The 19,149-nt window shown below is 39.4% G+C and overlaps 1 protein-coding gene across 10 annotated transcripts in view; it reads left to right on the top strand.

The window, feature by feature from the left end:
* The window catches only part of HERC1 (HECT and RLD domain containing E3 ubiquitin protein ligase family member 1), an 86,085-nt gene that overhangs the window by 65,795 nt on the left and 1,141 nt on the right, over positions 1 to 19,149 (top strand). For 8 of the 10 annotated variants that reach the window (XM_064388854.1, XM_064388855.1, XM_064388860.1 and 5 more), the window contains 27 exons: positions 497 to 753; positions 1,301 to 1,428; positions 2,615 to 2,742; positions 3,281 to 3,481; positions 4,294 to 4,424; positions 5,395 to 5,594; positions 5,904 to 6,018; positions 6,561 to 6,707; positions 7,228 to 7,329; positions 7,471 to 7,644; positions 7,924 to 8,217; positions 8,877 to 8,942; positions 9,064 to 9,189; positions 9,609 to 9,747; positions 10,210 to 10,391; positions 11,012 to 11,167; positions 11,675 to 11,797; positions 12,370 to 12,472; positions 13,148 to 13,317; positions 14,595 to 14,733; positions 15,026 to 15,195; positions 15,539 to 15,708; positions 15,880 to 16,045; positions 16,329 to 16,405; positions 16,844 to 17,096; positions 17,326 to 17,478; positions 18,383 to 18,688. In XM_064388854.1, the coding sequence (XP_064244924.1) occupies positions 497 to 753; positions 1,301 to 1,428; positions 2,615 to 2,742; positions 3,281 to 3,481; positions 4,294 to 4,424; positions 5,395 to 5,594; positions 5,904 to 6,018; positions 6,561 to 6,707; positions 7,228 to 7,329; positions 7,471 to 7,644; positions 7,924 to 8,217; positions 8,877 to 8,942; positions 9,064 to 9,189; positions 9,609 to 9,747; positions 10,210 to 10,391; positions 11,012 to 11,167; positions 11,675 to 11,797; positions 12,370 to 12,472; positions 13,148 to 13,317; positions 14,595 to 14,733; positions 15,026 to 15,195; positions 15,539 to 15,708; positions 15,880 to 16,045; positions 16,329 to 16,405; positions 16,844 to 17,096; positions 17,326 to 17,478; positions 18,383 to 18,688 (4,376 nt within the window). The remainder of the gene's footprint in view (positions 1 to 496; positions 754 to 1,300; positions 1,429 to 2,614; positions 2,743 to 3,280; positions 3,482 to 4,293; positions 4,425 to 5,394; positions 5,595 to 5,903; positions 6,019 to 6,560; positions 6,708 to 7,227; positions 7,330 to 7,470; positions 7,645 to 7,923; positions 8,218 to 8,876; positions 8,943 to 9,063; positions 9,190 to 9,608; positions 9,748 to 10,209; positions 10,392 to 11,011; positions 11,168 to 11,674; positions 11,798 to 12,369; positions 12,473 to 13,147; positions 13,318 to 14,594; positions 14,734 to 15,025; positions 15,196 to 15,538; positions 15,709 to 15,879; positions 16,046 to 16,328; positions 16,406 to 16,843; positions 17,097 to 17,325; positions 17,479 to 18,382; positions 18,689 to 19,149) is intronic. The other 2 variants (XM_064388861.1, XM_064388859.1) reach the window with 1 other exon arrangement.

The raw sequence follows: 19,149 nt of genomic DNA, 5'->3' as shown, positions 1-19,149 counted from the left end.
AATTGCATCTTTCACCAGTTCAAAATATAGTCTGAACTTGTGTGTATTCAAAGCCATAGAGCTGAGACATTGAGCCTGGTTGTGCCTCCTGATGAAGTTAAGGAAAGTAACAGTTGATTACCACTACCCAAATGCTATCCTGTCTCTGAGGCAGAAATTTGTGCTGCCTGTCCTCTGAGAGGTCAGGGAGCCACAAAGCAACAGCTGTGCCCCCCCAGCCCCCCCAGGGTGTTGCTGGGATAGAGAGGGAAGGACAGGGCAGTGACAGTGGCAGGTCTCTGTCAGATGAGGCTTTTTCTGTTTAGAAAGCACTCGCTCATTGACCAACCATTTTCATATCATGGGAATAAGGCTATTTGGAATTCTGTTCTTCTTCTTTTTACTGTAGTTCATGTGATTGCAACATTGTTAAGATGCTTGTTAATCTCTTTCTGGAAATGCTGGTTGTTGCTGTGTTCACTCATGTAGGCATCATCTCACTGTTTTGTCTAAGCAGGTTTAATTGCCCATTTGTATGCCCATCCTTGCTATGATCCCTCTGCTGTAGGCCCTCTTGAGCTGGCGAACGCGCTGGCTGCGTGCTGCCTGTCGTCGCGCCTGTCGTCGCAGCACCGGCAGTGGGCGGCGCAGCAGCTGGTGCGCACGCTGGCCGCGCACGACCGCGACAACCAGAGCGCGCCACAGACCCTCGCTGACATGGGCGGAGACCTGCGCAAGTGCTCCTTTATCAAGCTCGAGGCTCACCAGAACAGGGTAAGCATGGCTTCCTCACTGCATCCGCTGCTCTGCTCTCTTTGGCAGAGCAAAGAAAAAGGAAGATAGTATCGTTTTACAGTTAGCTGATTGAAATGATTTCCCACAGGAAGTAATTTTTTGGAGATAAAGTTGTTGCTTGATGTGAGTTGTTGCGCCTCTGATGCACGGAAACGTTCAGCTTCTTTGAGGCTTCAATTAAGAGGGTCATGAAAATGTTGTCATGATATATAAAGTCAGCAGAATCACTGAATATTTCCTTAGATCTTAATTTGAATTCATTTTTCTGTCATAATAGATAACATGTTTGTGCAGTACTCTATGCAATAGCAGCCAGTCGAGCATGGGGCTGTATGAAGTGTGGTGTCCCTATCAAGCCTGCTTAATTGCAGTAAACAATACAGTGAAAGTAGAAAAATAAGTCTAGTTCGGTTGTTACGGGGTGTTTCAATCACTGTCTCACTGGTTAATGCTTGCTTAATATTAGTGAGCAAATGTACCCAAGTTGTAAATTCCAGTTTTGCCATGGTTATTTTGGTATTTGTAGGTCATGACATGTGTTTGGTGCAATAAAAAGGGACTTTTGGCAACAAGTGGGAATGATGGCACCATCAGAGTGTGGAATGTGACAAAGAAGCAATATTCACTGCAACAGACCTGTGTGCTGAACAAGCTGTAAGTTGATCCTTTACAACAGCCAGATATTTAATTTAAGCTGTAATTGTGTAAAATACTGCAGGATTGGCTGTTATCGTTATCCCCTGCTCTTAAAATACCTCACTTGTTTGCTGTTGCTGTGTTTATGGCATGCAAAATAAATAGGTTAAAACTGAAAACAGAGCTTAAATGTCAATCTGGTAAGAGTCTTTATAAAGAGATCATGTCAATGCTGTTTTAAAACATCCTTAATTAATTGATAGAAGGAGACACAGGTAAAATAAAAATGGTATGGGACTGTCATGTAGCAGAAAAGTGAGTATCCCTTCACTGGGTTCCAATGGACAGCTCCAGCATATGACATGATTATTGCAAGTCATTGATTCCAGTGTGAAAAAAAAATTCTGACTTCTGAGATACAGGAGCTAAGTGTAATTCTACATGAGTGTCTTGGGAGTACTTCTTTTGTCATTTGGGTGTGTCCAGAAAAGAAGAAAGCAAAAGGAAATATTAAAATCTAATTTTTCAGTGAAGCATAGTTGAACTTGGAAGAATGAAGAAGCAATAGTGAACTACTAGGTTGTTCTGTTACAAGTTTGTAGTGGTTGGCTTAGTTCTTGTTTGCTTGCTGGTGTTAGATGTGGCCTTAAAAGAAACAACCAGAACGATATTACGGTATTATATCCTTCATTGTTCTGGTACTAAAAGCAGTAAAAAATGTGGTTGTTGTGTATGATCTAAAGGGCAATTGAAGATACCTGCGGCCCTGTTACAGTTAGGCAAAGCAGACTTTAAAATGAAATTTTAGAATAGTGTAACAAGATTGTAACAGGAGGAAGAGTTTAAAGTAGAATTGATAGTAAGATGTGTCTCTTTTATTTCTTGTCCATGCTGTTGTTTCATTTCATGACTTCCCAGAAAATTTTGCCATCACTGGAGATGTTAAATTTGAGATTAAATAGGTGAAGGTGAAGAGTTTCCATTTGAAATCTAATTTGAAATTTCTGGATAATAAGTAGTATCTAGTTCTCTAATTTGAAGTGGTTTTAGAGGGAATGTAGTACTGTGAGCAGAAAAACATTTTATGTAAATCTGCTGCGATGGCAGGACTCAAGGTTCTAGTGCTGATATTTTATTAATTCTAGTTTTTCCTGTTTGCTTAAAGGAAATGCCCCCTTAATTTCATTCTTTTATTCTATTACAGAGAGGGTGACTCTGAAGAAGGTCTGGGGTCACCCAGTGACCTTAGTTTATCTCTTGTCTGTTGGAGCATCAGTGGCAAGTACCTGGCTGGAGCTACAGAAAAGATGGTGAACATCTGGCAAGTCAATGGTATGTCCTGAGCTGCCTGTGGGTGCTTCCTGCTCCAGCATATAGAAATATGGGAGGCTGCCAAGTCACTGCACCTTTGTTTACCCCAGTGTTTAACTGTCCAGTTTAAATGCCTACCATCTCCCACAGTGTATAGTGAACATTTTTAATTTGAGAAAGGCACTAACCCCAAGTGGATATGTGTTACACATCTTTGAGAGGAAGTAATTTGTAAACTTCATTCTGTTGCGTTGCACTTAAAAAATAGATAGTTCCCAAGAAAAGTATACATTTACTGGGTACTGAGGAATTCAGCTTCCTTCCTTAACAAAACTACCTAAATTGAATGATAATTGAGATTTGTTGCCTAGATTTTGTGTCCACATAGATTAGTGAACCATTGCTTTGTATTCTTGTAACTTAGGTGAATTTTTAGTATGTCCTAACTCTCAATATTTTTTTTCCTGTGGAAAAAAACCCCAACTTTCCCATGGAAAGTATTATTGTTGTATTTTCTTTATGAAGATGAAATTGTTTAACAGACTTTTTGATCTCCTAGGAGGAAAAGGCTTATTAGATCTTCAGTCTCACTGGGTATCTGCTCTAGCCTGGCCAGAAGAAGGGCCAGCTGCAGCATGGACAGGAGATGCTCCAGAATTATTGTTAATTGGGCGCATGGATGGGTCTCTGGCTCTTATTGAAGTTGTGGATATTTCAGCCATGCACCGGCTGGAACTGGAACACTGCTATAGAAAGGATGGTAAGAGACTGCATCAGTATTTGAAATTAAAATTGTGAACAAACACCCACTTTTCATTAAGGAAGTATATAATAATTTTTGGTTATTGTTCATGGGATATGATTTATGGTTCATGAGAGGAGAAAAGTCTGTGGGATCTTCATCTGCACCCTGATTCCTACACAGCAGAGGCAGTGTGTAGTAATCTGGTAAAATCCTGCCATTCCTTGCCATTGTGGACAAACAGTAGAGGTCCCCTGCAGTGTCTGCTCTGTCTGCAGATGGCCTGCAGAGTGTCATTTGAGTTTCTCAATGATTGCCATTTTTCCTTTATAGTTTCACTCCCTAAGGACATCAAGTGGCAGATTTTTGGTAGTATTGTGTGGTTTTGCATCTGGCTTCTTCAGTAAGCCTACAGATATTTTTTGGCAGAATCAAGTGAAACAGAATCTACTTGCTAGGGGAGGCAAGTTGTTTCCAGAGCATTTTTTAGAAGCCTATCTCAGATACACGTATAAGATTCAGTCTGCCTTTTTCTTTACCTGGTATAGTTCTTTTCACTATACCAGGAATATAAATTCAATTATTTTCATAAGAAGAATGAGAAAACTAGTGCAGAATAATCTCAACAGCTGTCATTAGTGACACTCAGTTTTATCTTTATCATATGACTTCAGGAAAATTTCAGACCAGAATATGTTAATAAGTGACCTTGGTGGTGGTGAACATTGTTATGCACTTCATAGTTTAGACAACTGCACTGTAAAAACGTCTTTGGTTAGGAGTGAAGTTCAGTTTAGTTTAATGAATGTTTGTGTTGTCTCTTCATGCAGTGTCTGTCACATGCCTGGCCTGGTTCAGTGAAGACAGACCATTTGCTGTTGGCTATTCAGATGGAAAATTGCTCCTAGGGACAAAGGAACCAACTGAGAAAGGAGGAGTCATTCTCATTGATGCGCATAAGGTAGAGCTGGCCTTTCTTAAACTAATGTAGACTTCTTATAGTTAAAAATGTTATTTGTAGGTAAAATCTGTTTAAGCTGTTCTCTCTATTTGAAAGCTATTTATAAAGACAAGTGCATATTATTTTAAAAATTCACACCTATTTCTGATACACATATTAACATAATGTTAAACTCTAAAGGAACAGTCTACCAAATGTAAAAAAAGGAAAGGAAAAATAAACTTGATACCTTCTTTGCTATCAGACACTGTGAAGTATATGTACATACAGTGATGGAAGTGAATTAAGCACACAGCTGTGCATTGACTGGATTTAAAAGACTAATTGTTCTACTTGGTAAGAGTACTCATAATAAATTTGAATTTTGATTATGTCACAGGTTTTTGTTTAGCTTCCTAGGCAAAGAAAAAGGTGTTTTTCTAAATATGCAGTTAGTTTTTCTAAATATGCAGTTGCAAAGGTTTAGAACCTTTGCTTGGCCAGAATGTAATAACGAGTCATTAATAGTCCATTAATTATTTGCTAGGCTAAGAGCAGAATTCCTCAAATGTAAATGTAGTAAGAGCATCTTGATTGCTTCCAAGAGCTGCTCTGGTTGTGTGAAGCAGGGCAGTCCCACACTGTGGCAATAAATCTGTACTTCCCTTCTTGCTATGGGCTGTTTTCCTTTCCTACCTCTGACACAAAGCTGTTTCTGAGGAAAAATAACCAAGAAGGGTTTGCAGTAAAAAGAAAACATCTTTTTCTATGTTTCCTATTAGTTTCTTTCAGCAAACTTTGAAGTCTTTTTAATTTGGTAGTTCTGAAATGTAGCATTATGACTTTATAATTGCAACTCACTATCTGTGATTTATATGAGAAGAAAATATTTTCATTATTAGTAATTAAAAGTTACATTAGCTCTGAGAGTTAAATTTCCTCATTGCTGTGTTACTTCATACCAGCTTTTCATATTTTTTAAATCCAACAGGATACGGTTGTTAGTATGAAGTGGGATCCAACTGGTAAGATTCTACTGACCTGTGCAAAAGAGGAAACAGTGAAGCTCTGGGGGTGTCTGGGAGGGTGCTGGAGGCGCCTGCACTCCCTGTCCCACCCAGCCCTGGTGAATGGCATTGCCTGGTGTGCTCTGCCAGGGAAAGGACCCAAGGCCCAGCTTCTGTTAGCTACGTAAGTCATCGCTTAGTTCTTGTTTCTGTAGTTCTTTTGCAGGAGTTTTCTACCAGTCTGTAGTATTGGTAGCAAAGAAAAGGGTTTGTTTTGTTAAAAATAACATTCCTTCAGTAAGTCATTTGTCATGAGATTTGTGAAGTTCCAGAATTTAAAGAAAAAGAGTGACCCAGGTTGTGTTACCAGCTGTTTTCTCCATGACCTGTGGGTGCTAGTCCTGCTTGGAATTTTTTTGCTAGTTAATTTATTAATTATTTTGTTAGTTAATATTTTAATTTTGTTTTTCTAATGTCACTCAACATGCTTTAGGGGATGCCACAATGGTTTGGTGTGCGTCTGGACTGTTCCCCAGGACATTATAATCACATTGCAGTCCAGCTCAGCTTGCTCAGAAGGATGGTGGGAGCAAGAAACAAGTGCCAAGGTAAAAGGACGAAACTTGCTGTGTAAGAAATTCTCTTTGCTCATTGTGAAGTTGAAAGAGGGGAAGAATATGAGTGAGTTACTTGAATCTCAAAGTTTCCCGAGAAAAGAAATTTGCTAAAAAAAGTTTACATTGCAATTGTGTATGTGTAGGCAATTTCAGAACAGGAAGTTGAAAAATTTATTTAAGATTAAGGCTGAAGATTACATTTTGGTCTGTTTTCTTTCCTTTAAATGTTGATCAGTTTATCCTAAAATTTAGTGAGAGTTCAAAGTTTTTTGTAGATAAAGAGTGAAGATTATTTTCACCTACATAAATTGTAATGTGGTCTTTGATGTTGATGGCATTTTGTAAGGGGAAGAAAGCTGATAATGTGATCAAGTTATCTATGAAATATTGGCATGGGCCTGGGTGTTTTTAAATTGTTTAGTGGGACTTTGCTGTGTGTGGATGATTGGTATTTATTGCAGAACACACACATGTCACGCTACTCCATTTCCTGGAAGTAGTGCAGTGTTCCATAAATGTGTGATTGCTTGCAGGATGGATTCAGGAAGGCAGTGGAAGTGAATTGTGTGTTCCAGCTGAGAGGACACATCACTCCTGTCCGCACTGTTGCTTTCAGTCCTGATGGGCTGGCATTGGTGTCTGGGGGCCTTGGTGGCCTCATGAATATCTGGTCTTTACGGGTAAGATCATCTTTGGTGTGGCTTGATTCTCATTCTTAGTAAGAGTATCTGAACTGGTCAAGGTATCAGACCAACTTCCACCTCACATGTTAGATACAATAGAGAAAGCGTGGTGTAAAATAGTGTTATAACATAATAAATAATAAAATATAAATTGAAATTGTACTTAGCATTGAAGTACTTTATATTTATGGTTGGGTATTGATTGATTCTGTAGGGTTGGTCATGTTAGTTAGGCTTTGCAGAACCAGCTGCTTTTGTTATAGTTAAGAACAATATTCTCTTATGTTGAGCACTAATTTAAAGAGCTAGGTAATATGGATTATTAAACACCTTTAAATCTTTAGTTATATTATCTCCTTAATATGATAGAAATGAGGGTTTCTTCTTTTAGGTTAAGCAGTTCTGTTTTTAAGTAGTTTTTGAAAACTTGTGAGAGTATCACCCCTTAGGAATACATATGCACTTAAACAGAACTGTAGCTCTGTTTACACCTGACTCCAACCCCTTCTCTCCCTAGGACGGGTCAGTATTGCAGAGTGTTGTGATAGGGTCTGGAGCTATCCAGACTGCAGTGTGGATCCCTGAGGTTGGAGTTGCTGCCTGCTCTAACAGATCAAAGGTGAGACAGAAACGTTTGAACCTGTGTGTTTTCTGGCCCCTATGTAAACCTATATGGTTGGTGATAAATCAATGGAGCTGAATTATCCTGCTATATGAATTTTTAATTTCTAATGTGACTAATGTGACTGCTGTTGAACAGGACGTGTTGGTGGTGAACTGCACCTCAGAGTGGATCTCTTCCAATCACGTGCTGGCGACGTGCAGGACTGCGCTGAAGCAGCAGGGAGTTCTGGGCTTGAACATGGCTCCGTGCATGCGCGCATTCCTGGAGCGCCTGCCCGTGATGCTGCAGGAGCAGTACGCCTATGAGAAGGTATGGGAAATGTGAATGTTTATTAGCATTCATGGCTGACACGAGTTCACCGTTTCAGTCTTTCACCAGAGAACCCAGAAGACTGTCCTGTATTCCACTTGAAATATTTTTCACTATTCTCAAGGCTAGTAGTCTCCTAATTTGAAAGTATTTAAAATATTAGAAAAACTTTGGTTAAGCATGGAGGAAGGTACTGTTCTACAGGACTAGCTTGTATTTTGAAGTGTTTGGTGCATGTTTCTAACTGGGTGTTCCCTTTTCCTCCCTGCTGACCTGCAGCCCCATGTGGTGTGTGGGGACCAGCTGGTTCACAGCCCCTACATGCAGTGCTTGGCATCCCTGGCTGTGGGGCTGCACCTGGACCAGCTGCTCTGCAACCCTCCCGTGCCCCCTCACCACCAGAGCTGCCTACCTGACCCCTCTGCCTGGAACCCCACGGAATGGGCCTGGCTTGAGTGCTTCTCCACTACCATAAAAGCTGCTGAAGCCCTGGCCAAGGGAGCTCAATTCCCAGAGTCCTTCACTGTCCCAGACCTGGAGCCTGTTCCAGAGGATGAGCTTACTCTCCTGATGGTAAAAGTTGATATATTGTCTTAACAGCCAAGTGTGCTGTTACTGAGCACACAGTATGATGCAGTGAAATCTCTGAACTGTAAACATTTATATTTAGTAACATAAACAACAGCAATAAGTTTATTTTTTAATTAACTGGTTAGAATATGCTGTTAAGATTGCTCTGTGTGTGTGTGTAATGTGCAAGTCAGTTGGACATCAAAATACAAAACAACTCAAACTAGTACAGTAATTTTCATGTGTGATAGGAAGAAATGTAGAGCTTTGTAGTGCTATTTTAAGAGTAACATCTTGTTACGTTCCCACACCAAATTATTTTGCTGGTGTCAATTTTCTTCATGATTTGTCATGCAAACCAGAACAGAAATTTTTAATTATGAATTTTTTATAAGCAAGCTTATAACATTTCAAGCCAGTGTTTACAATTGAAACTTCAAAAAGCTCTATGCATCAGTAGAAAAAGATTACTTCATCATGAATTTAGTTTTTCTTTCATTGATTTGGATCGCAAGCTGTGGATAACAGTGTCATTGCTAGTCTGTGTGCATTTTTGTTTAGAATAATTTAAATATTGTTCTTAGGAAAATATGTATTGTATAACAGAAAAAGAATGTGCATCTCTTGTGCTGAACATGGTCAATGTGGCTTTTGCTGTGTAGGATAACAGTAAGTGGATCAATGGCATGGATGAACAGATCATGTCTTGGGCAACATCAAGGCCAGAGGTCAGTAAAATTGATGGTTTTGGGGGGTTTGGGATGTTTTGGAGGGGCTTTTATTCTTTTGAAATGTGGCAGCTGTTGAAAGTGCACTTGTTCTAAAGCCTTCTTTCATGCTCTTCCCTAGGATTGGCACTTAGGAGGCAAATGTGACGTGTACCTGTGGGGAGCAGGACGGCACGGGCAGCTGGCAGAGGCTGGCAGAAATGTCATGATCCCAGTGGCAGCACCTTCATTCTCCCAGGCCCAGCAGGTGATCCCTTAGAACCAGTCATGATTTCATAATTTGCCATCTGTTGTTTGTACAGCTTGTCAAATTCCCTCTCTAAATGTCTTTTCAATTTGTTGTTTGAATTAACTCTAAGCATCTCAAAATGTGGGTTTCATGTAGAAAGGAAATCTTAAATTATTTAACAAATTCAAACCAAGAAGCCACTGAAATCTGACAACACAATTATTTTATATGAGCATGATTTTAAAATACCTGCACAACTTTTACATAATACATGTGGCAGTTAGGCCTTGTGAAATAACATTGAATTGATGGAATATTGTCTTGATATGGTTGCAAAGAAAACAAAAGGAAATGGTGCACTGTAATGCAAGTATTTTACAACATTGCTGCATTTAGCATATAATTTATTAACATTCCTTCATGTCTTTGTAACCTAGGTGGTTTGTGGTCAGAATTGTACTTTTGTCATCCAAGCCAATGGCACAGTTTTGGCTTGTGGTGAGGGGAGCTATGGGCGACTGGGACAAGGAAATTCTGACGATCTTCATGTCTTAACTGTCATTTCAGCACTGCAAGGTAAAACTGTTGTATTTAAGAGGAATCCAGTGATGGAGCATAAATAAGCATTTTGGTAATTAGTATAATTGTTTATGCTGATGCTCTTCTGCATATTTACTTGTTAAAATATTGTAGTTTCTAATTTAAAATTTGCACAAATAAGCAAGATCTTCATATTTCCTTAAGAATTAAATAGTATGTTAAAATTCTTTAATTTTTAAGAAGGTTTCGGGGAAAACTGTCTGCTCAAATTAGGAACATTTAATTTCAAAACTAATGGCAGGCAGAAGCGTAAGTTCTCCATAAGAAAACAAAGGTTTTGTTCAAATTAAAAGTAAATTAATTGCTATAAAAAGAAGTTACTGCAGTTTGTTCCTTTCCCCAGACCTAATTGGCTGCCACAAAGCACCCATGGATAAATGTATGTAAGAGTTTGTTATAAGCAATGCTAAGCTTTGTTTTTTCGCTTGTCTTTGCCAGGCTTTGTTGTGACACAGCTGGTGACCTCCTGTGGGTCAGATGGACATTCCATGGCTTTGACAGAAAGTGGGGAAGTCTTCAGCTGGGGAGATGGGGACTATGGCAAGCTGGGCCATGGGAACAGCGACAGGCAGCGCAGGCCCAGGCAGATTGAGGCTCTGCAGGGAGAAGAAGTTGTGCAGGTTTCAAAATAATTGTGTCTCCTTCCAGCTGCAGGCCTGGGAACCCAGTGCTGTAGAACTGCATGAAAATAGGCAACTTTTTAGTTCTCTGGGGCTTTATGAACCAGGGTGGTTGTTTCCAGTTAATGGATGTCAATACCACAGATATATTAATCGACACTTGGTACTGGAGAGGACTGAAAATAGAACATGGAAGAAAGGGGTAATTTAAAGGTGATCAAAATGCTGACATGATTTAGAAATTTCCCTTTATCCTTGTCAGGCAACTTTGACCTACAAAACTGGTCACCAAGACCTCCTCCTAAGTACTAACAATGTACAAAACCATATTTGCTTTTGACTGGAAGTTTCTTTATAAAAAAATTAGATAATCACACAGCAAATTATTCACGCAAATATCCTTCAGTCCCCCTCCATAACATCACCACTAAAGAGAGTTAAGAGTATTAACCATTTCTCCATTGCTGGAGAAATGGTTAATACTAACATGTCTCTATTTTAGCTCTTTAAAAAGGAATATGGTTTACGGTCAAGAAAGGTATTATATACGTACATGTAATAGTCAATATAAATTTCCAAGTATAAAATGTGTGTAAAAATAATGCTTATTTTACTTCCAGATGTCATGTGGCTTCAAGCATTCAGCTGTGGTGACAGCAGATGGCAAACTTTTTACATTTGGAAATGGAGACTATGGTCGATTGGGGCTTGGAAATACTTCCAATAAGAAACTTCCAGAAAGAGTGACGGCACTGGAAGGTTACCAGATTGGCCAGGCATGGTTTATCTAAAATTAGCATTGTATATTAGTTTAAAGCTTGTGTTTTTAACATACTTAAGTGTTCAATTGTGGTTTTTAACCTTGGCTTTTATTTTGATTATGATGGCAGAATTTGAGAATGCATGGTTTTTTAAATACTGACTTTCCTGAGTCTTTTGATCGTCTTTGTGCAAAACTGCCTGTGTTTTTAACATTTCAAGATGTAGGCATTTTTAAGCATGGATTAATGAGATTTTTTTTTCTATTTTTAAGCAGGGAACAGATGTGCCATAATACCATCCTTTGGTTCTATGAGCTGAGAGAAAGCAAGTGTTGATAAAACACTGCTGAATTTTTTCAGTCCTAAAGGTCTTTAAGACACTCTAATAAGCAGTGGAAGTTTTAGTGGTTTTACAGGGATAGTTCATTTTTAAAACACAGTTTTTCTTCTTAAAGGTAGTTGGTATGTTTGAGTTAGTAAGTCAGCAAAAGCCGTGGTAATAACATTGTATCTCTCACCCAGGTTGCCTGTGGCCTCAATCACACTGTGGCTGTGTCAACAGATGGCTCAATGGTTTGGGCTTTTGGAGATGGAGATTATGGTAAACTTGGTTTGGGAAATTCCACTGCAAAGTCCTCACCACAGGTTAGATTCCTGAGGAAATGATTCTTTGCATAAACTTTCAGTGCTCTTTAAGATGTTGCACAGTGTTGAGAGTGTGATTTCCAGATGTTATTAATTTCATGCTGTTGTTACACAGTCTGGCACAAATAATTCTGATGATGCATTATGCTGAGCCTGGTACTCTCAAGAATTTTGTGTACATCATAGTGACTGTGTCCCAGTAGCAGTACAAATAGTCAATATCTGAGGCTTATCTTAGAGAAGAGGGATTTCTTCTTTTGGAAACTGGGGAGAAGGTTGTTTACACACCCATCTACTTCTTCCCGTGCCACTCCCCCTCACTCCCAGGAAAAATAGGTATTTTGAATCATCGTGCATAGGATAAGGTGTTCATTCCATTGAAAAAAAATATTTCTGTTTCCTGTACTAATTTCCAAGTGTTAATTAAAATAATCCTACAGTGTGTGTGCTGCACAGTGGGAATAAAAAAAAATTTTTTTTTGGAGGCAAGAGTTGCACATTGAATTTGTGTTTGCTTTCTGTTTGTAGCATTGTAATACCATAGCTTGTTTTCCTTTCACTTTACCCCATAGAAAGTGGATATTCTTTGTGGAATTGGAATAAAAAAAGTTGCCTGCGGAACTCAGTTCTCAGTTGCGCTGACAAAAGATGGTCATGTGTATACTTTTGGCCAAGGTAAGACAAACTGATCTTTTGACATTTCCATGTTTCGGCTTGTGTAAATTGCAGCTGAAAAGGAGGAATGTTAAGACATATTTCTAAGACTGATCTAATGCTCCTTTTTAGAAACATATTGCCCTAACGTAAATTTTGAAACTTGAACATACACCTGAAATCCAGATTTGTAGCTTTGTCTTGTTTGATCTCAGAACACCTTTCATTTTACTAATTTATTTTTGAAGACCATTTTCCTAAAACTTCATTGAATTTCACACATCCAAAACCTTTGGGTTACTTCGAAGTTGTCTAATTAAGCGCACATACTTACACATGTTTAACAATCCGGGCAGGAGGATTTCCATGTACACTGAATGAAACATGCAGAAACTGGTGAAGTCAGTTAATTTGTGTTTGTTACAAACCCATGCATTTAGATCTAGAGGCCTTGGTTTAGTTGAATTTGGTCTTGTTTCTGACTGACCATGGATAAACGGCTTTAGCAGTGTAAATGAGCATTGTAGGCAGCCCTAGTTTGCAGGGAGCACCGATGCCCTTTGTCCCTGAAGGGTTCCCCATGTGTCCCAGCCCTAGGACTGTACTGATGTGCTGTCTGTCCCTCCCCTGCTTGTGCTTGTAATGAAATTCCCCAGCATGCTGCTTGTTCCTGGAGCCTGGTGCTTGCCCTTGCAGATCGCCTGATCGGGCTGCCCGAGGGCCGCGCCCGCAACCACAACCGGCCGCAGCAGGTGCCGCTGCTGGCCGGGGTCTTCATCGAGGACATCGCTGTTGGCGCCGAGCACACGCTGGCGCTGTCCTCCACGGGGGACGTCTACGCCTGGGGAAGCAACTCTGAAGGCCAGGTACATGCTGTTCTCTGCTCCTGACCTCCGGGAGCCTCTTGTTGCCCTTTACAGCTGTGCTGGATGTGGCTTCCCTTTGATGGAAAAGAAAGCTTTGATTTTCCTTTCCTCCTTCACCCCTCAGCATGATTGTGTTTTAGGCGATTTCCATTATTTTCTTGTTTAATCTCTGTGGTCTTCCATGGTACCAGTTTGGGAAAGCACTCCAAACATGCTACCCAAATTACTCTGGTTCAAGCTTTTTAAAAGAATTGCAGATTTTCTCCAAATTCTTAAGCTGTCATCTTTTCAACATAATAAAAATTGTGGTTGATGTCAATCAGATTTTTGAACTCTTTAGATACTTTTCATAATGAAAATATAAATGAACCTCTTTAATTGAATGATTTTTTTGAGGTCAGAAAAAATGTAATAAATGAGAAATTCTCCTCCTTTACCACATACATTACTCAAATTTTTCTACTGCAGGCTACAAATTTAAGAAAGTGTCTCTTGATGTATTAGCTACTGATGTTTCAAGAACTTTGGGCAGACTTCATCCTGTGTTGTTCTAGGATTGAGTTTTTGAGAAGGCTTGTTGAGCAAAGTGTTTGGAATAATTTTTGAGGAACTTATTTGAGGTGTTTATTTTAAATTACTTTTATTAGTGTTTTTTTATTATGGTACTTTGTATTTTTGGAAGAGAAAAAATAGTGTCAAAACGTAGAGAAGTTCATTCTGAAAGCTGTTTATATGATTTTCCTTGTGGTTCGAAATACTGGTTTTATATAAACTGGGGAAAAAATACACTTTTGTGATATGAAATTTTTAACTCGCAGAATAGGAAATTAGGATATGATATGAAACTCAGCGAAGAGTCACAACAGCTTCAGTAAATGTTGTCTTTACACAAACTGTGTTTTTGTAAACCAGGATTTACATTCTAGAACAAAAATGCTGTTTAAATAGCACAGAGGAGATGTAGGAGCTTTGCTGTCTATGTATGAGAGACTGCAATACAGGACTTGGCAGCATGGATCAGATCCTCAGTCTGGGAAAGATTTTTTGAGAAGTCTCCTGCTGTTTTCAGGTCTCTGGCACTTGGGTCTGTTACTCTTGCTGGGTGCAGGTGCAGTATTTTGTCAAAGATAAAAGATGAAAATATATATATGGCAGATATGTTTTATCACACTATGTATATTGCTGTAAACAAATATGACTTTTTTATCATCGTCTCTGAATTCTTGCTTGGAGAGTTGTAGGAATACTGTCAGTTGTTGATTGTTACCTTTTGGCAGCTGGGACTGGGCCACACCAACCACGTGCGGGAGCCCACGCTGGTGACGGTGCTGCAGGGGAAGAACGTGCGGCAGATCTCGGCCGGCCGCTGCCACAGTGCGGCCTGGACAGCTCCGCCCGTCCCCCCTCGGGCTCCGGGTGAGCAACTGAACTTTTCTCTGGCCTTTTCTTCAGTCCTGCTGTCTCCTGGGCTGTGAGTGTGACAAGAATTTCTGAATTTTTAGGACAAAATTGGGGGGTTTTTATATCCATACCTTGTTTTGTTTAATATACAAATTATCTTACTCTGTCTGGCTTTTGCTGTGGTTTAACAACTCAGTGGGCATCTGAGCACTGTAGAAGCTACTGTGTGGAAAATCAGCTTCATTCAAACCAAAGCAATACAGCTCCTCTTTCTCAAACAAGTGCTTGGTTTCTCTTTCTGTGGCAGGTGTTTCAGTGCCTTTGCAGCTTGGTTTACCTGATGCCATCCCACCCCAGTATGGGGCACTGAAAGAAGTGAGCATTCATACAGTGAGAGCAAGGCTGAGGCTGCTCTACCATTTCTCTGACCTCATGTACTCTTCATGGCGATTACTTAACCTCAGTCCCAATAACCAGGTAAAATTCCATTTGAAAAAACTGGCTTGGCTGTATTGTTCTGCTAGAGAGCTTCTGACCATATCTAGACGGACCTTAGTAATAGGCGCTGTAATTTTTTTGTAAAAAAAATTAAAAATAAATAATTCCATAATAAAGCAAACTTCCTGAAGGGATTGCTTTACTTTTTCACTTATGCTATCACTGGCAAGTTAATTCTCTGGTTTACAAAAGCTTACTAGCCCCAAAACTAAAATCAAAAGGTGCTGATCTGTTTCCTGAAACACTGAAGTCCCGTTATTCTGTTAAGAATGGAATTATAGCCTTTATTGATACATTTATTCTCATTTGTGCTTTTCTGCAGAACAGTACGTCTCATTACAATGCTGGAACATGGGGGATAGTGCAGGGACAGCTGAGGCCCTTGCTGGCTCCGCGGGTGTACACCCTACCCATGGTGCGCTCCATAGGCAAAACCATGGTGCAGGGCAAGAACTATGGGCCCCAGATCACTGTGAAAAGGATCTCCACCAGGTCAGTGCTGCTCTCACACGCCTTGGGTTTTACCTTGTGTGCATGCTGAGATTCATACATTCCTTTCTGTTCTGGCATTCTGAGCTCTCTCTGGACAGCTTTCTTGATCGAGTGACTCAGAGCCTTTACAAAATTGAGTTACATTTTTGGCTGTGTGTCTTTCCTCCCAAGGGGTCGGAAGTGCAAGCCCATTTTTGTCCAGATAGCAAGGCAAGTGGTAAAGTTGAATGCATCAGACCTTCGCTTACCCTCTCGTGCCTGGAAAGTGAAGCTGGTTGGAGAAGGAGCTGATGATGCAGGTGGAGTGTTTGATGACACCATTACAGAAATGTGTCAGGTACATCTGTGAATATTTTGGAAATGTGTAACAGGATTGTATCACAGTGCAGTCCCAGGAAAAAAAAAGTATTGTAGCCTGACATAAAGACGGGTCTTGAAATAAACATGTCTTTACCACTTAAAATCATCCTACCATGTTTACCTTCTCTCAATATTTTATATGACTTTGTAAGTCACCATAGTGAAATATTATGTCTTGTAATGCTAAAATGTCTTAATAGTTCTGTTGTAAGTTTGCTTCCCCTCTTTCTAAGAAGGCTTTTTTGTTCTTGATTTTTAAGGAACTGGAAACTGGAATAGTAGACCTGCTTATTCCTTCCCCAAATGCTACAGCTGAAGTAGGCTACAATAGGGATAGGTGAGTTGTACAGGATTTGCTTTTATTGCAGATGGTAGTGGGTTAAAATCAAAATCTTTCATTGACTTTTTTTATACCAAATTATGAAACTTCATGATTGTCTCTAGTGTATTTTTTTCCTTCAGAGTATGTTGTCACTTCATTGTGGAGCCAGGGCGTGGCTTTAATGTGGGCTTGCTGGATTGCTGATGGCAGAATTCAGAGTAGCATCAAGATGCCAGGCTTTTGTGCTCAGGAGTTCTGCCTCCCTCAGGCTCTAATGTTGTTTTTTTTTCTTTAACAGCTAAAGATAACAATCTTATTTGGATAAGTTTATTTGGACAATTGCTGATAAGTGTGCTGGCAGTTACTGTGCTGTGCTTAGAAGTGTTTTCCCTTTTACTTCTAATAATTTAGCATAGAAATAATACTCTTTTAACTGCTACTTTGTCCTTTCAGATTTCTCTTTAACCCTTCAGCATGTTTAGATGAACATCTGATGCAGTTTAAGTTCTTGGGCATTCTCATGGGTGTAGCTATTCGTACAAAAAAGCCATTAGATCTTCATTTGGCTCCGATGGTCTGGAAGCAACTTTGTTGTATCCCACTTATCTTGGAGGATTTGGAGGAGGTAGATCTGCTCTATGTGCAGACCCTCAACAGCATTCTTCACATTGAAGACAGTGGGATTTCTGAAGAAAATTTCCATGAGGTAAGATAAGAAAGTCGACACATTTAGATTTATTGTGAAAGCTGTTACTACACCAGATTGACCTTGACATCAGTATTTCTATAATTTCAATGTTCATTCTTGGGATAACAAGCACTTGTGCATTTAGAGTAGTCTGTGATCTTACTATATGTAGTTCTAGATGACCTGTAGTAAAATGCTATACTTGAATCACTGGAGTGACTTACACTTTTTCTGGTTTGCATAACAGATGATTCCTTTAGATTCTTTTGTTGGCCAAAGTGCTGATGGTAAAATGGTTCCCATAATCCCTGGAGGGAACAGTATCCCACTTACCTTTTCGAACAGGAAAGAGTATGTGGAGAGGGCAATTGAGTACAGACTCCATGAAATGGACCGACAGGTAAGAACCTCATTGTGACTTGCCCCTGTTGTTAGTGGGAACAGGGGGTAATTTGTGCCTATTTCTATTACAGTTTATTCAGTGATAAGAAAAGCTTGGCTTTCTGCATATTTTTTCTTCCCCACAATCTGTTTTGGCCTTTTTTTTTTAAATTTAGTCTTATTTTTTTCTGTAGTTGCTCAGTTGGCAAGAGAGTGTTAGAAATCAGAGCTGGTCTTCCATTTGAGTAGCCCCACTTGAGAAAAAAACCTGCAGTTTTGCATGCTGGGTAGTCTAACTGGACATGTGAACAACACAGGGACTGGCTAAACTAAATATTATTGACAAACATTTGTTTAGCTTGAAACTATTTATCTTTTGTTATAACACAAATCCTGCAAATATTTCGCGGTATGTTTTGGGAAGTGCTCATTACCTATTGCATAGTTCTGTGTACTTTGTCATTTGCTTGTGAAAGCAGCATTCTAGTTATAAGGTAAAGATGCCTGTCTGATACTATCTGCCTTAGAAAACAGTTTCCTCATCAGAGGTACCAAATCTCAAGTCTTGCAAAACAAGTACAGCATTCTCACCATACCTAACAAAGTCTTTTTTCTATTTACACAGTTGCTTGGTTTAGCCATCATTATTTATGCTGCCAACTTGTAATTTCTTTAAATAGTTCTGTGTTGGATCAGAACATGTTCTTTAATGTGCAATTACAATTAAAAATATCTGTGATATTCTTTAGGATTTTGAGAAACAATACAGCCCTTGCAGGGGCTGCGTATGTGGGAGTTGTATTTGGAAGACATTGGTAATTCTGTCATTGCCATTTCTCAGCTGAGAAGTTACTTTGTGTTTGGATAGTCCAGGAAGTGGCAGAGATCAGACTTCAAACGTCTCTCCCGTTTTTGGCCGTTAGGTGGCTGCTGTCAGGGAAGGAATGTCTTGGATTGTTCCCGTCCCTTTGCTGTCCCTTCTGACTGCCAAGCAGTTGGAGCAGATGGTCTGTGGAATGCCAGAAATATCAGTTGAGGTTCTGAAGAAGGTTGTGCGATACAGAGAAGTTGATGAGCAGCATCAGCTGGTGCAGTGGTTCTGGCACACCCTGGAAGAATTTTCAAATGAGGAGAGAGTCCTTTTCATGAGGTTTGTGTCAGGAAGATCTCGACTGCCAGCCAACACAGCTGATATCTCTCAGCGATTCCAAATAATGAAGGTTGATAGGGTAAGACACTGGAATTATTACTATTATTACTATTATTATTACTATTATTATTGTAAGAATACGATTATATATTATATCATTATCATATAGTATATTATTATTATATATTATCAATATATAATTATTATGGTGGGGTTGGTTTTTTTTTTGTTGTTTTTTTCTCCTCTCAAGTATAGTCTGTGCTTTGGCACTAGGAGACAATTTTCATAACTGTAAATTTACAGAAAAAGTATGGGATGGGATATGCTCTAAGTTAATAAACTCAGACATTTTGGTTGTGTAGAAGGACACAGGCTGCATGAATTGCATCTTAATTTAATTGGTGCAACTGGTGATTGGAGATAAAGACAAGAAACAAACCTTTGTCTTCTGTAACTCTTTTCATCTAGTAGTTTTCTTTCTGTTTTTAATTTTGTGTAAGTGGCAGCATATCACTAGTGAGCTCTTAATGTTTTAAAACC

Source organism: Passer domesticus, chromosome 14 (assembly GCF_036417665.1).
Source record: "Passer domesticus isolate bPasDom1 chromosome 14, bPasDom1.hap1, whole genome shotgun sequence".
Taxonomy (NCBI): Eukaryota; Metazoa; Chordata; class Aves; order Passeriformes; family Passeridae; genus Passer; species Passer domesticus.
This window is presented reverse-complemented; position numbering and strand designations above follow the sequence as displayed.